This window comes from Mus musculus, chromosome 11 (assembly GCF_000001635.26).
Source record: "Mus musculus strain C57BL/6J chromosome 11, GRCm38.p6 C57BL/6J".
NCBI lineage: Eukaryota > Metazoa > Chordata > Mammalia > Rodentia > Muridae > Mus > Mus musculus.
In genome coordinates, this window is record NC_000077.6 from 106,078,775 (window position 1) to 106,091,649 (window position 12,875).

Consider the following 12,875-nt stretch of genomic DNA (forward strand, 5'->3'; position numbering starts at 1 on the left):
TGTGTGTCCGGCCAGCCAGTGGACAGTTTTCTATGTTGTCTCAGGAACACCATGCACCTTTGAAACAGAATCTCTCATTTTTCTGGAGTTGGCCAGTTAGTTTAACTGGCTGGTAAGTGAACTCCAGGTCCTCTCATTTCACCCTTCCCAGTGCTAAGGTTGTAAGAGCATCCCACCTCGCCTGGCAGTTTTTCATGGATTCTGGCGAGTACACCCAGGTTCCTGTGCTTGCAAGGCAAGCACTCACTGACTGACTGACATGTCTCCCCAACCCAAGTTATTTTTCTTTGAATTTTGTAGGAAAGCTTACAATAAAGCTTCAAACTCCTGGAGGCTCTGACTCCTAGGTATTCTTTGAATTCTTATGGACTCCTCTGTAGATGATCTGGGGGAAAAAAAAAAAAAGAGCCAGTGGGCCCGGCAGACATGAATGCTGTGGTAAATACCAAACTAGTTTGACTTCAGTCTTTCCAGCCACTGAATAAATAGGTAGCACTTTTAACTTTATTCCTTCTCGTAACTTCTGCTTATGATAAAAAACATTATTTTTATTTATTTTAAAATCTTAGTTTACTTTATGTGTGTGTGGAGGGGGGTGCCCAAGGAAACCAGAAGAGTATATCGTGCTCCCTTGGAGAAAGAGGTGCAGGTAGTTGTGAGCCATGCTCAGTGTGGATTCAGGGAACCGAACTCTGGTCCTCTACAAGAGCAGCAAGTACTCTCACCTGAAAACACCTGTCCCCCTGCTTATTTTAAGTTAGTAACTGGGAATGGTGGTCTGTGTCTACAGTCTGACCACTGGGAAGTCTGAACAGGAAATCCCCTGGATTTGAAGCCAGTGGGGCCTAGGATACAAATTCTGGCTCTGCCAGTCTTGAACAAGAATTTAACCTCTTTAGTACTCGACTCTTCCAGAGTGGAGGTGTTGCTAGTACCCAACCTGTGGGTTCCTACACTGCTGTTTAGCAATAGGAAGTGTTGGGTGCAGGAGAGATGGCTCGGTGGGTACAGTGCAAATGCAAGGACCTGAGTTTGAATCTGCAGAACCCAGGTGAAACCCTAAGTGGTAGCTCCTAGACTGTAATCCCAGTGCTCCTACGAAGAGATGGGAGAGAGGCAGGAGCATCCCTAGAAACGTGTGGCCAGCTAGCCTGGAGTGTACACACAGCAGTACACAACAAAAAGATCCTGCCTCAGCCAAGGTGGGACTCAAGGTCATTTGTACATACAAACTACCCCCAACACCACCACACAGGTAAAACACTCCTGGCTTCCTCAGGCTCCTGAATTCATGCATATATTCCTTTCACCCCTACATACATACAAATAATTAAAAATACTCTATCATAACATGTTTAACCATTCGATCAGTGACTATTTGGATGTCTACTTAGAAACGAGGTTACAATGAATTTTCTTTACCTTTGCTTACTTGCAAAGTAAGTTATTCTTTGGGATAAATGTATACCAGCATGACTTTAAAATGAATACTACTTTTATTTAGGAGAAAATACCAATAATTTTTAAGATCTATGAGATATGCATATTATTCCTTGATGACACAGTAAATTAATTGGTTCAGCAGGTAATCTAAAATGTACCCTACTTTATCTCTGAATTAAAAGAATTTTCATGAAACAGGTGACAGGTTTACTGGTATTTTTCTTTTGTAAACCAAACCTATTGATCCCTCCCCTAAGAGAAACTGTCCATTGTTTATTGTTCCTGCTGTGCCCCATTGGCAACATGCACTTGAAAGAAAAGAATGAAAGTGTGCAGCTACTATATAATAGGGCTGCCAGATAGGGCCAGCACTTTTTGGTCCCTGGTACTGGAAGTAGGCATGGCTCAGATACCCACAGGCATTCGGTCACTGTAAAACTAAGAGAAGGTATGGCCCAGCAAGGAAGCTTCACGCAGTGCTAAGAAAGAAGAGAAAGCAACCCACAAAGGGAAGATAAAATACATAACTAAGGGTGTATATGTGGACACTATATTCAATTACTAGTGTTCCCACTTGACACCTCTCTCTCTCTTTCTCTCTCTCTCTCTCTCTCTCTCTCTCTCTCTCTCTCTGTCACACACACACACACACACACACACACACACACACACACACACGCTTTGCTATTTTGAGTCTTGAGTCAGAGTGTCATGCTATGCTATATGGTCCTAACAAATAGGTCTTGTAATATAGTCTAGGGCCTGGCTTTCAACTTGAGGCAATCTTCTTTTGCTTCCTGAGTACTAGGATTACAGGCATGTGTGCACCACCACACCCAGCAGGCATTTCAGATGTACTGAGGAGATGGTTGGCACGCCAGTTTGAAGGACAGCTTCTTCCTTGCTCACCTGTGGCCCCTCCCCCAGTGCTAAGGGAGCAAACCCAGGTTCTTGCCCATTCTAGGTGAACCGTTTACCACCGAGCTACATCCCCTTCCTGACAGCTTCTGTTTACCTGCCTGTTTTACAAAATGCACTTACATGAGAGCAGAACAAGTGCTCTTGGAGCAGAGCAAAGGCCTTCCTTAGCCCAGCTTGAGAGGGAGTGGTGGAGAACTAAGAGGACTTAATCCTCCCTAGAAGGACTGAGACTGGGAGCAGAAATGGAGTACACTCACCACAAAGAACATAGTACACATACGACTGTGTGGGGAGGGAGACAGGGAGGGGAATGTCTTAGTTTGGGTTTTACAGCTGTGAACAGACACTATGACCAAGGTAACTCTTATAAGGACAATATTTAATTGGGGCTGGCTGACAGATTCAGAGGTTCAGTCCATTATCATCAAGGCAGGACACATGGCAGCATCCAGGCAGGCATGTTGCAGGCAGAGCTGAGAGTTCCACATCTTCGTCTGAAGGCTGCTAACAGAATACTGGCTTCCAGGCAGCTAGGATGAGGGTCTTATAGCACACATCCACAGTGACACATCTACTCCAACAAGGCCACACCTTCTAATAGTGCCACTCCCTGGGCCGAGCATATGCAAACCATCACGGGGAATGGATTGAAAAGTTGAGATTGATTTGAGGAATTTTTAGTGTGGCTGCAGCATGGACTTGGGGTGAGAATACTTTGTTACCTCTTTCACATTTGATTCTTTTTTTTTTTTTTTAAATGATCGGTACATGCGTGTGCCTGGTTTATATTTGTGTATGACAACATGCATGCATGGTACTTGTGGAGTTGAAATGAGGGCCCATCCCCTAGAGTTGGATTTACAAGCAGCTGTGAGCTGACCAATGTGGGTGATGGTAACTGAACCTGGGCTCTCTTCTCTGCAAGAGCAACAAGCACTCTTTACTGCTGAGCTCTCTCTCCAGCCCCTATTTGACTCATCTTAAAACTGATGGGTTATAATATTTGTAAATAGGGTTCTCTAGGATCATGTTTCTGATAGAAAGTCTGTGGTGTGAATACACTTTAAGTAAATGAAGTAAGAGATGTTGATGGTTTGAACTGGGCTAGCGGAGCTAGGGTGAAAGAGAGGCAGAAGGACTGGAGACCTGATCACTCGGTGTCTTCCTTGGGGAACTGATGAGCAGAGGAAATGTGAACAGTGGAGGGAAGCGATGGGTTCAGTTTGGACCTGTAGAATGTGAGGTGCCTGTGGAATGCTCAGGAATGTTGCCTCGGGAGCTTAGAACCAAGACCTGCCTGAGCTGGAATCCTCAGCACACAGGGTAACTGCAGCATGGAAATGTTTGACTTCAGTGGCTGAGGGACAAACAGTGGGAATCGAATTCACAAGAAAGGCATCTGAAGGAAAGGCAGAAAGAGGAAGCTTACTAGCTCAGTCATTGGAGAGGCTAAGTGAGATTACATGGCTGGGATCTAGTAAATAGCTGGTGTTTTTCCCTATTGTTTCTTCACCAGAAAAAAAAAAAAAGATTATTCTATTTCAGGCACTTCAGTAAATTAGGGACTTCTTTGTTTTGTTTGTTTGTTTGAGACAGGGTTTCTCTGTGTAACCCTGGCTGTTCTGGAACTCACTCTGTAGACCAGGCTGGCCTCAAACTCTGAAATCTGCCTGCCTCTGCCTCTACCTTCCAAGTGCTGGGATTAAAGGCGTTCACCATCATTACCCGGCATAAATTAGGGACTTAATCAAGTGAGAATATGAGACTTGAGAGTTTGAAGAAAAACGAGTTAGATACAGTGGCACAGGCCTTTAATTTTAATCCCAGTACTCAGGGGGTAGAGGCAGATAGATCTGTGAGTTTCAGACCAGACTACAAAGAAGTTCCAGGACTACAGAGAAACCCTGTCTCGGAAAACAAAAAAACAAAAAAACAAAAAAAAAAGTTCCAGGACAGTCTAGGTTAGAGACTCTGTCTCAAACAACAAACACCTCGTACACACACACACACACACACACACACACACACACACACGAGAGAGAGAGAGAGAGAGAGAGAGAGAGAGAGAGAGAGAGAGAGAGGACAATAAAGTTAATAGTATGGGTTGAGAGTGGGGATGAAGAAAAAGAATTGCGTAAGACACTCCTTAAGAGATCTGATACTCCAAAGCCACCTCCTAAGGTAAGTGTTTCTAAATGACAACTGAAAATGGCATCAGATTTTTCTGGAATCTGAAATATGTCATTGGAACTGTCTCCAGAGAAAGGGAAGCCACACTAACTGTGGTAGAGTTGGAATCTTAAGACTGGGTGTATGAATTATTGAAACAATGGAGGTTGAAAAAGTTAATCACAATGCTCTTTTGAAAGATCACACAGCCAGTACAATTGTTTTGAGACAATATTTAGTGGCACAGGAAGCACAAAAGTGTAAGCACACCAGAAAACAATATGAAGTTATTTTTTGTCTAACGTTGCATATCTAGGTAGGAAATAGATAAAACTATCTTCAGGGTAGGGCTTTTCTTTCTGTTTTCCTGCACTTTTAAGTTTTCTTTTAAAAACGTGTCTCGCTTTTATAATTCTAAGAGCAAAACTTGTCCAAAAGCAACTCTAGCAGAACTCAGAATGTGGGGACCCACATTCCAGCACTAGCCTAGCCTTTGAAGACGGAGTATCAGGTGTGGCCTCGGAGGTCTGAGACCCAGGGGGATGAGAGAAGTAACAAGACCATCCCCCTGCCTGTAAGCCGAGGCTACTCAGGGTATCGCGCAGCTCAAGTAGCCTGAAAGCATCGAGCCAAACCTTCCCTGCCCAATCCGCGCCAGACACTTTGCCCCAGCAGGGGCCGGACACCTCAGCACCTCGAGGTCGCCAACAACCGACAACCATAGGGCCGAAGGTTTTCTTTTTCTGAGGGCCTCTACAGAAGACGACTTTGCAAGGCGCCAGGCCGGGGTAGCCGCCGAGGGGAACGGCGCCAGCCCGCGCGCCCGCCGAGGGTTCCGCAACTGAGCAGAGGGTTGTGGGCGGAGCCTCAAGCCGGAGCAGTGATTGGAGCAGCCCACACCTTGGCCAGAGAGGCTGAGAGCGCCAGCTAGCGACACTCCGCGGCGGGTACTCAGCGCTCTCTCCGTGATTGGCTAGGCGCGAGAGGACGGGCGCTGTCTCAGTGATTGGCAGGCTCTAGCCAGCCCTCGGAAATCGCCTTGACTTCGCCCATTGGCATCCTGTGAGAGTAGGCGGGATTGGTCCGTCGTGATTAGCTGGCGGATGAGAGTGAGGGCGTTGGGAGAGAGCGGGGAGGAGGAGGCGGGAGTATCTGACTTCCTCCTGGTTATTGGCTGGTAATGAGAGTGGGGGTAGTGCCAAGGCCCAGCGGCTGCATGCGATTGGCAGATGCTGGCATGAGTGACAGGCTGCAAGGCTTGCTGCGCGCCCAGCGGTTTGTTTTTCGGAGCGTTCCTGAGGTGGAGAACAGTGGCCGGTCGGAGCGTCTTCTGGACTTCAGGACTCGCAGGCGGCCCGGTCGAGTGGCGCCGCCGAGGCCGGGTTGGGCCGAGCCTGGGAGCGCCGGGGATGTAGCGGGCCAACCTGCTCATGCCACAGCGCCCGGCCGCGGCCGGAGCCGGAGCCTGGGGAGGCGGCGGGGGCCCCGAGCGCAGCCCACGGCCCCCGCGCGGAGCCAGGCCCGCTGCCGTCCCCGCCGCCCGCTCCCCCGGCATGCAGCCCCGGCTGCGGAGGTGACACTTCTGGGCTGTAGTCGCCACCGCCGCCTCCGCCATCGCCACCATGGGTGAGTACCGCCACCGCCCCGGCCTGTGCCCGCGCTGCTTCGCGACGCCCCGCCCCAGGCTGAGGGGAGGAGGACCCTGGGCCGCCGCCTGACAAGGCATGGACAGTTCGCCGGGCCCGGGGCTGAGGATCGCGGACCGCTCGCCTCTCCGCGGTGCCTCGATCGGGGCGCCGTTCTGGCTACCTCCGGGGGTGCCCTACCGGCCAAACCCACTCGGCAACTCTCTTTCCGGGCATGCGGCCGGCGTATCCCGGGGAGGGGTCTGCGGGACCGAGGCCCGTCGGGCGGCCCACTGCGGTCCCCAGCGAGCTGGCGCGCGAGCTTGAGGGTGGGGGAGCCGGAGCTCAGTGTGGGGCCGGGGCTGGAGCCTGGTGCAGGCCCAGCTGCTGTTGTGTCTTTTCCTTGATTTGCTTTTTTTTTTTTTTTTTTTTCCTGCCTGTGTCATTTCCTTCCCTTTGCTCACACAGGCTGGCCTGTGAGTTCCCGGGGCTTTGCTCTGGAGCTCTGTGCGCTCTCCTGCGCGGGGGAGGGGGACGCGGGGGGAGGGTATGCGGGGCATCCACTGCGACGCTATTCGACGCGGATCCCTGTTAGCAATAGCAGGCTTGAGAAATGCGAGCTGCGCTCCTCGCAGATTACTGGAAGTTAAGAATCCTTGAGCGCTGAGGGTTATAACTCAAACCCTACTTTTGGAAAAACCCGGCTTTTATATTTATCCTGCGCTACCCCTGCAACTATGTAACTTTTTGAAAGAGGCATTCGGTACATAAAAGGATCACTATGAAATCATTTCCTTTTTGTCAGTATTTGTAATTCTCCTGTGAAGATGTAATCTAAGAAAAGTTTTTTTAATGCCTTCTACAAAATATTTGAGCTGTTTTATATATATTTTGCATAATTTTGGTTCTTTATCAAAAAGTCTTGGACTTAGCTAAGGAATGTGTGACATTTTAAATATATTTTGCTTCCCCAGTTGGGGCAGGTATTGTGATGCTCATTTTCCTGGTCTCAATCAGGTTTTGCAAAAATATTTAGTATTATTCTAAGTCAGAAAGGGGTGAAATTTAGTGAAAGTCTCCTTTGCAGAAGTATTCATTGCTTGTGTGAGTGCTCCATAAGATGAAATGCTAATGTTTGTTTTGCCCTAAAGCAAGGTCAAGTCATTTTTGTAGGAGGTTTTGTGGGTGCAGTAGCAAATTGGCCAGATACTCGATTGTGGTGGAACTCCTTACTCTGGCTTTAAGTTAATTGCTTTGTTCTTTATCAGACTGCCCCTCATACAGTATGGGAAGGATTTGTTCATTTGCTGGGTTTTCTATTCCCTTTCCATGCTATATTTCAGATTTTTTTTTCTATAGAACTCTCATCTGAGAGACACCAAAGGAAACTAGTAAGGATTTACATTTCAACATTTATTTATTCACATGTCTAATACAATATATTCCAATAAATGTTTATGGAATGCTTATTATATGGGGCACATATTTCCTTATATATTATTGGGGAACAGAATTCTTTTTATCCTTCCCTGTTTCCCCACATTTACCTACTGCTACAGACTTTAAGCTAGATCTTTGAATTATGGACCTGTATTGTAATAGTCTTATACGCTTTCCTTCTTGCCCGGTGTGTGAGCCTTAAGTCGCAAACGGGAGTATGAGACCCTTGAGGATATACAGACCTCACATGGAACACTTTGGTTGTAAAACCAGTGTGTGAGTATCCAATAATGACGGCAACGTCTCATTATCTAGTATGAAAATAGAGGAGAGCCTGTTTTCAAATTTGAAGATGTTTTCAGCTAGTGTATGAACATGTTTTCGGAAAGGCCTTGCTGGGAGGAAAGAAACTCCGTGGGTAAAGTCCCAAAGGAAAAAGAACAGGGAGCATGGTGTCTTTTTATTTGAGCCCATGTCACTTTTTAAATGTATTTGTGTTTCCAGTGCTGGGCATCAAACCTAAGTCTTGTGAAGGCTAGGCAGGCATCTGTCACTGAGCTCCGTCCCTAGCATTCTCTTAAATACCTTTGCTTTCCTCTCTCTGTCTTTCTCTCACATTTAAAAAATTATTTATTTTTATTTCATCTGCATTGGTGTTTTGCTTGCATGTATACCTGTGTGAGGGTGTGAGCTACAGACAGTTTTGAGCTGCTATGTGTGTGCTGGGAATTGAACCCAAGTTGTCTGGAAGATCACCCTGTATGTCTTCTTAACTTCTAAGCCATCTCTCTAGCTCTTTCTTTCTTCCTTTTTTGTTTTTGTTGTTTGTTGTTGTTCTGAGATAGTCTTCTTGTGTAGTCCTAGCTACCCTGGAACTTGCTGTGTAGACCAGGCTGTTCTTAAATTTATTGTAATTCCTGTTTCCTCAGAACCTAATAAACAAACAAACTCAAACATTTAATAAAGAAGAATCTAATTTCTTAATATTTTCATTACATTTAAACTCCAGGCCAGTGACTAGAGGCTAAAATTAATTTGCATATCTGCTCTGCAGATACTTTAATCCATAGTCATATTTTCCTGAGTGGTTCTATGCTCCAGACTGAAGCCTGTTTGACAACTTGACTTATTAGTAAAAACAGGTCAGATTTTATATTGTCTGTTAGCCTCAGCAAAAGTCTAGTGGATGCTGCAACTTATCCTTGTAAAAAGTGGGAAATCTTTGTTTAGTTTTTTGGCTTTGAAACTGTGTGACTATTGAAAAATTTTTTTTCTTGGACATACTAGAATTTCCTCCAGTAATTATAGTAATGCTGTTAATAATTCCTGGGACTTATTTGTTCTTGTTTATTTGTTCTTTTTCTAAATATAACTTGAAGCTTAGGGGAATGTATTAAAACTGGGTAAGGACTTGGAAATATTACAGGAATCTAGGGAACTGAATACAGGATTAAAAATGGTTGGTTCTGGATTGACAACTTGGTTTGAATTGTAATAATTATAACTTACAGAACTAGGTTTGAGTTTTTATGGTTCCAAGGCTTTTGGGAGAACCTAAGAACAGTCTCAATATGTCTAGACTGTAGTAAGCTCAGCATGATTAACAACTGTTTTGAGAGAATCTTGAATCACAGTTTAATAAATTAACATGCCTATATCATGAGTAGATTTTGATTTTTCTTTCCTTTTTGTTGTTGTTGTTCTCCTCCTCCTCTTCTTCCTCTTCCTCCTCCTCCTCCTCCTTCTTTTTTAGGGTTTATTTTTATGGGGCTGGAGAGATGGCTCAGTGGTTAAGAACACTGACTGCTCTTCCAGAGGTCCTGAGCGCAATTCCCTTACAACCATCTGTAATGGGATTCGATGTCCTCTTCTGTTGTGTCTGAAGACAGTTTTTTTTTTTTTTTAAGATTTATTTTTATTTATATGCATGTGTTTGTGTGAATGTCAAAAGAGAGATCTATCAAAGCTGGAGTTGCAGGAAGTTGTGAGCTGCATGATGAGGGTGAGGGTGCTAGGAGCTGAGCTCAGGTCCTTTAGAAAAGTGGGACAAGCTCTTACCCGCTGAATGACCTCTCCTGCTCCTGATTCTTGTTTTTGAGACAGGATCTCAGGGCATCCATACATGTCTCGTGTAGAATTTTGACGTAGTATTAAATTATTTCTTTTAACGTGTAATGTGTTTTACCTGCAAGTGTGTGTGTGTGTGTGTGTGTGTGTGTGTATGTGTGTGTGTGTGTACATACTACATGTGGGCCTGGAGCCCTCAGTCTGGAAGGGGATGTCAGATCCCATGAAACTAGAATAACATACTGTTGTGAGCTGGCATGTAGGTGCTGGGAATTAAGCCTCTGTTCTCTGGAAGAACAGCCAGAGCTCTTAACTGCTGAGCCATCTCTCCCAGCCCTGACTTTTGATATTTTTTTAAATGACAGTTGTGGGTGGAAAAGACAGTTTAGTGAGTAAGAGTGCTTGCCCAGCAAGCATAAAGACCTGAGTCTGAGTCTGTGGCATCTGCATTAAAAGCTAGGAAAGGCTTTAACCTGTAACCCCAGCATTGGGGGAGAAGGCATGTAGCTCTTGAGAGCTCCCTGTTTGGCTAACCAGCTTAGCTGAAATGGTGTACTTCCAGTTCAGTGAGGGACCCCATTTTAAGACAGAAAGGTAAAGCGCACCAAGTGTTCTGCTCTCCACATGTATATGCACAGGTGAGCCCCTCATGTGCACACCCACAAGTACACAAAAAAATTAAGGATAAATAAATGAAAAATAAAAAATGATAGTGTGCAATTGTTCACAAGAAGAGACCATTCTGTATTTTAAGAGTTGGGACACACACACACACAAAACACACATGTAATATAATATAGTCTCTAGTCTTTTAAGTTAGTTTCACCAAGTGTTAAAATATAATGACAAAGGGCTGGCTTAGTAAGGTGCTTGCTATGCAAGTGTGAAGACTTGAGGTTTAAATCCCTGTTACCTATGTGAAAAGCCAGGCGTGGTGACTTGTGCCTGGGCAGGTCTTCAGGAGGATTCCTGGTGCCTGCTGGCCAGCCATCCTACATGAGTGAGAGATCCTGTTCCCCAAAGTTTGGAGAGATGTACAGGAAGATGCCTGATATCAACCTTTGACTTAGAGAGGCACATGCACAAGACCTGCAGATGCATACACACAAAGGGTGTAAAGTGGTGATTCTATTGATTCTTACTAGCAAGCAGTGCTTTACTTTGTAATATGCATTTGAGCCATTAACTTTGGTAGATTGTTATATCTCCTAGTAATAGAACAATACACATTTAACTTTTTGGTTTTTTGAGACAGGGTTTCTCTGTATAGCCCTGGCTATCCTGGAACTCACTCTGTAGACCAGGCTGGCCTCGAACTCAGAAATCCGCCTGCCTCTGCCTCCCAAGTGCTGGGATTAAAGGTGTGCGCCACCACGCCCGGCTATATTTAACTTTTAAATAAAAAAATTAAATACTGTACTTTTAAAAGTTTTCATTATCTTTAAAATTTTGAAGAAGAGTTGAGACAGTCTTAACCTGTAGCTGGCTGGCCTACAGCTCACTATGTAGAGCAGCGTAGCTTGGAATTCACAGAGATCTGCCTGCCTCTGCTTCCTAGTTGGTAGGGTTACATATGTGAGTCGCCACTCTTGGCTTCAACCATTGTCTGTTGTTGTTGTTGTTTTTTTTTTAAACTGGGTCTCATGTGGCCTACACTTGGCTCAAACTAAACTTGCCCATGAACTGGTATGCACTGTGCTTGGCTGAACCATGTTTTTTTAAAAGTGTGTCTATCTGTGTGAGTGTGTGTGCAAGAGTGTGTGTGTGTGCACCAACATGTGGAGGTTAAAGGACAGCTTTTGTGAGTCACTTCTTTTCTTCCACAGTGGATCTAAGCATTAGGCTTGCATGGCAAGAGATTTTAAAGGCTGAGTCCCTCACCCTTGTTCTTGAAGAAGAAATTTTTTTGGATCGAAGATGGGGTTTGGTTGTGCATACTTACTGTAAATTATTTTTGCCAGTGAGGAGGCCAGACCTGGGAGGACTGGGAAGTAAGTGTGGTGGGGTGCATGCTGTCAGATTCCCAAACAATCAATAAAAATATAATGGAAAATTTTTTTTTTGTCTGAATATGGTCAGCGTAGAGGCAGTGGAAATACATGAAATGTCATGAAGAGAAAGTAAAATCTGACTCAGGGACTCTGGAGCACAGACTCTTGAGTTGAACAGTATGATCAGATGACCTGGCAGAGCTAAGACAGAGCCTTGGCAAGATGAAGAAATAACATCATTACTTAAGTGAAAACAAAAATTGAAATTACTTTAGACTGGGTGTGGCAGAGCACTCCTTTAATTCCAGCACTTGGGAGAAAGGCAGGTGGTAAACCTGGTCTGAATAGCAAGTTCCAGGACAGCCAGGGCCACCTTGTCTTAAAAAACTGCGACCAACAAAATATTACTTTGGGGATTTGTAAATGTGGAAAAGAGATTGTTTGTCTGTAGGATGACAATGTTTATTATAAGACATGGTGCTTCCTGTAACTTCTGGGTTAACCAAGAAAACTCATAAAAGGGACTTCCCTTAAAAACCCTTCAGATAAAGTTCAATGTGGAAAAGTAACTTCCTACTGGAGCTAGGAAGGAGGAGGGTGTATGGCTCCACACCATAAGTCAGAAATAAGAGAAGAAGTACAAGTACGAGGTACCTGCTTTCTTATGGTTTCTTAGGAGCCTCTGTTTCCCTCCCCTCCCCCTCTCTTTTTCTGTGTGCACCAGGTACATGCTCATGTATGCCACAGTGTGTGTGTGTGTGTGTGTGTGTGTGTGTGTGTGTGTGTGTAGCTCAAAGTATTGTTTGTATAGGGGTCACTTCTTGCCTACCACCATGTGGGTTTCAGGAATCAAACTCAGTTTGTCATGCTTGATGGCAAAGCACTTTTCCCTGCTAAGCCCTCTTGCCAACCTGTGCTTCTATTGTACGGCCGACCTCTCTCATCCTTGGTTCACAGGTTTCTTGTTTTCTGTGAATACACATCATACCCTTCCTAGGTTACTAAATTTCTTTATAAATAACATGTATTTACTCATTTTGTGTGTGTGTTTTTGTGGGGTGGGGTGGGGGCAGGATACCTAGGCCATGGTGGCATGTATGTAGAGGGTTAGAGAACAGCTTCTGAAAGTTAACTCTCACCTTCCTTTCTGTGGTTCCTAGAGATCCAACTCAAGTGGTCAGTCTTGGCAGCAAGGACCTTCACCCAATTAGCATCTCCA

At 45.1% G+C, this 12,875-nt stretch overlaps 1 protein-coding gene across 2 annotated transcripts in view; it reads left to right on the forward strand.

Annotated features, from left to right (window-relative positions):
- Window positions 1-5,812: 5,812 nt before the first annotated feature.
- Map3k3 (mitogen-activated protein kinase kinase kinase 3) overlaps window positions 5,813-12,875 on the forward strand; it is a 72,070-nt gene continuing 65,007 nt past the window's right edge. The window contains exon 1 of one of the 2 annotated variants that reach the window (NM_011947.4): window positions 5,813-6,159. In NM_011947.4, coding sequence (NP_036077.1) covers window positions 6,156-6,159 — 4 coding nt within the window. In that variant the 5' untranslated portion in view covers window positions 5,813-6,155. Of the gene's footprint in view, window positions 6,160-6,187; window positions 7,875-12,875 lie in introns of those variants that run through there. The other variant, XM_011249037.3, reaches the window with a different exon arrangement.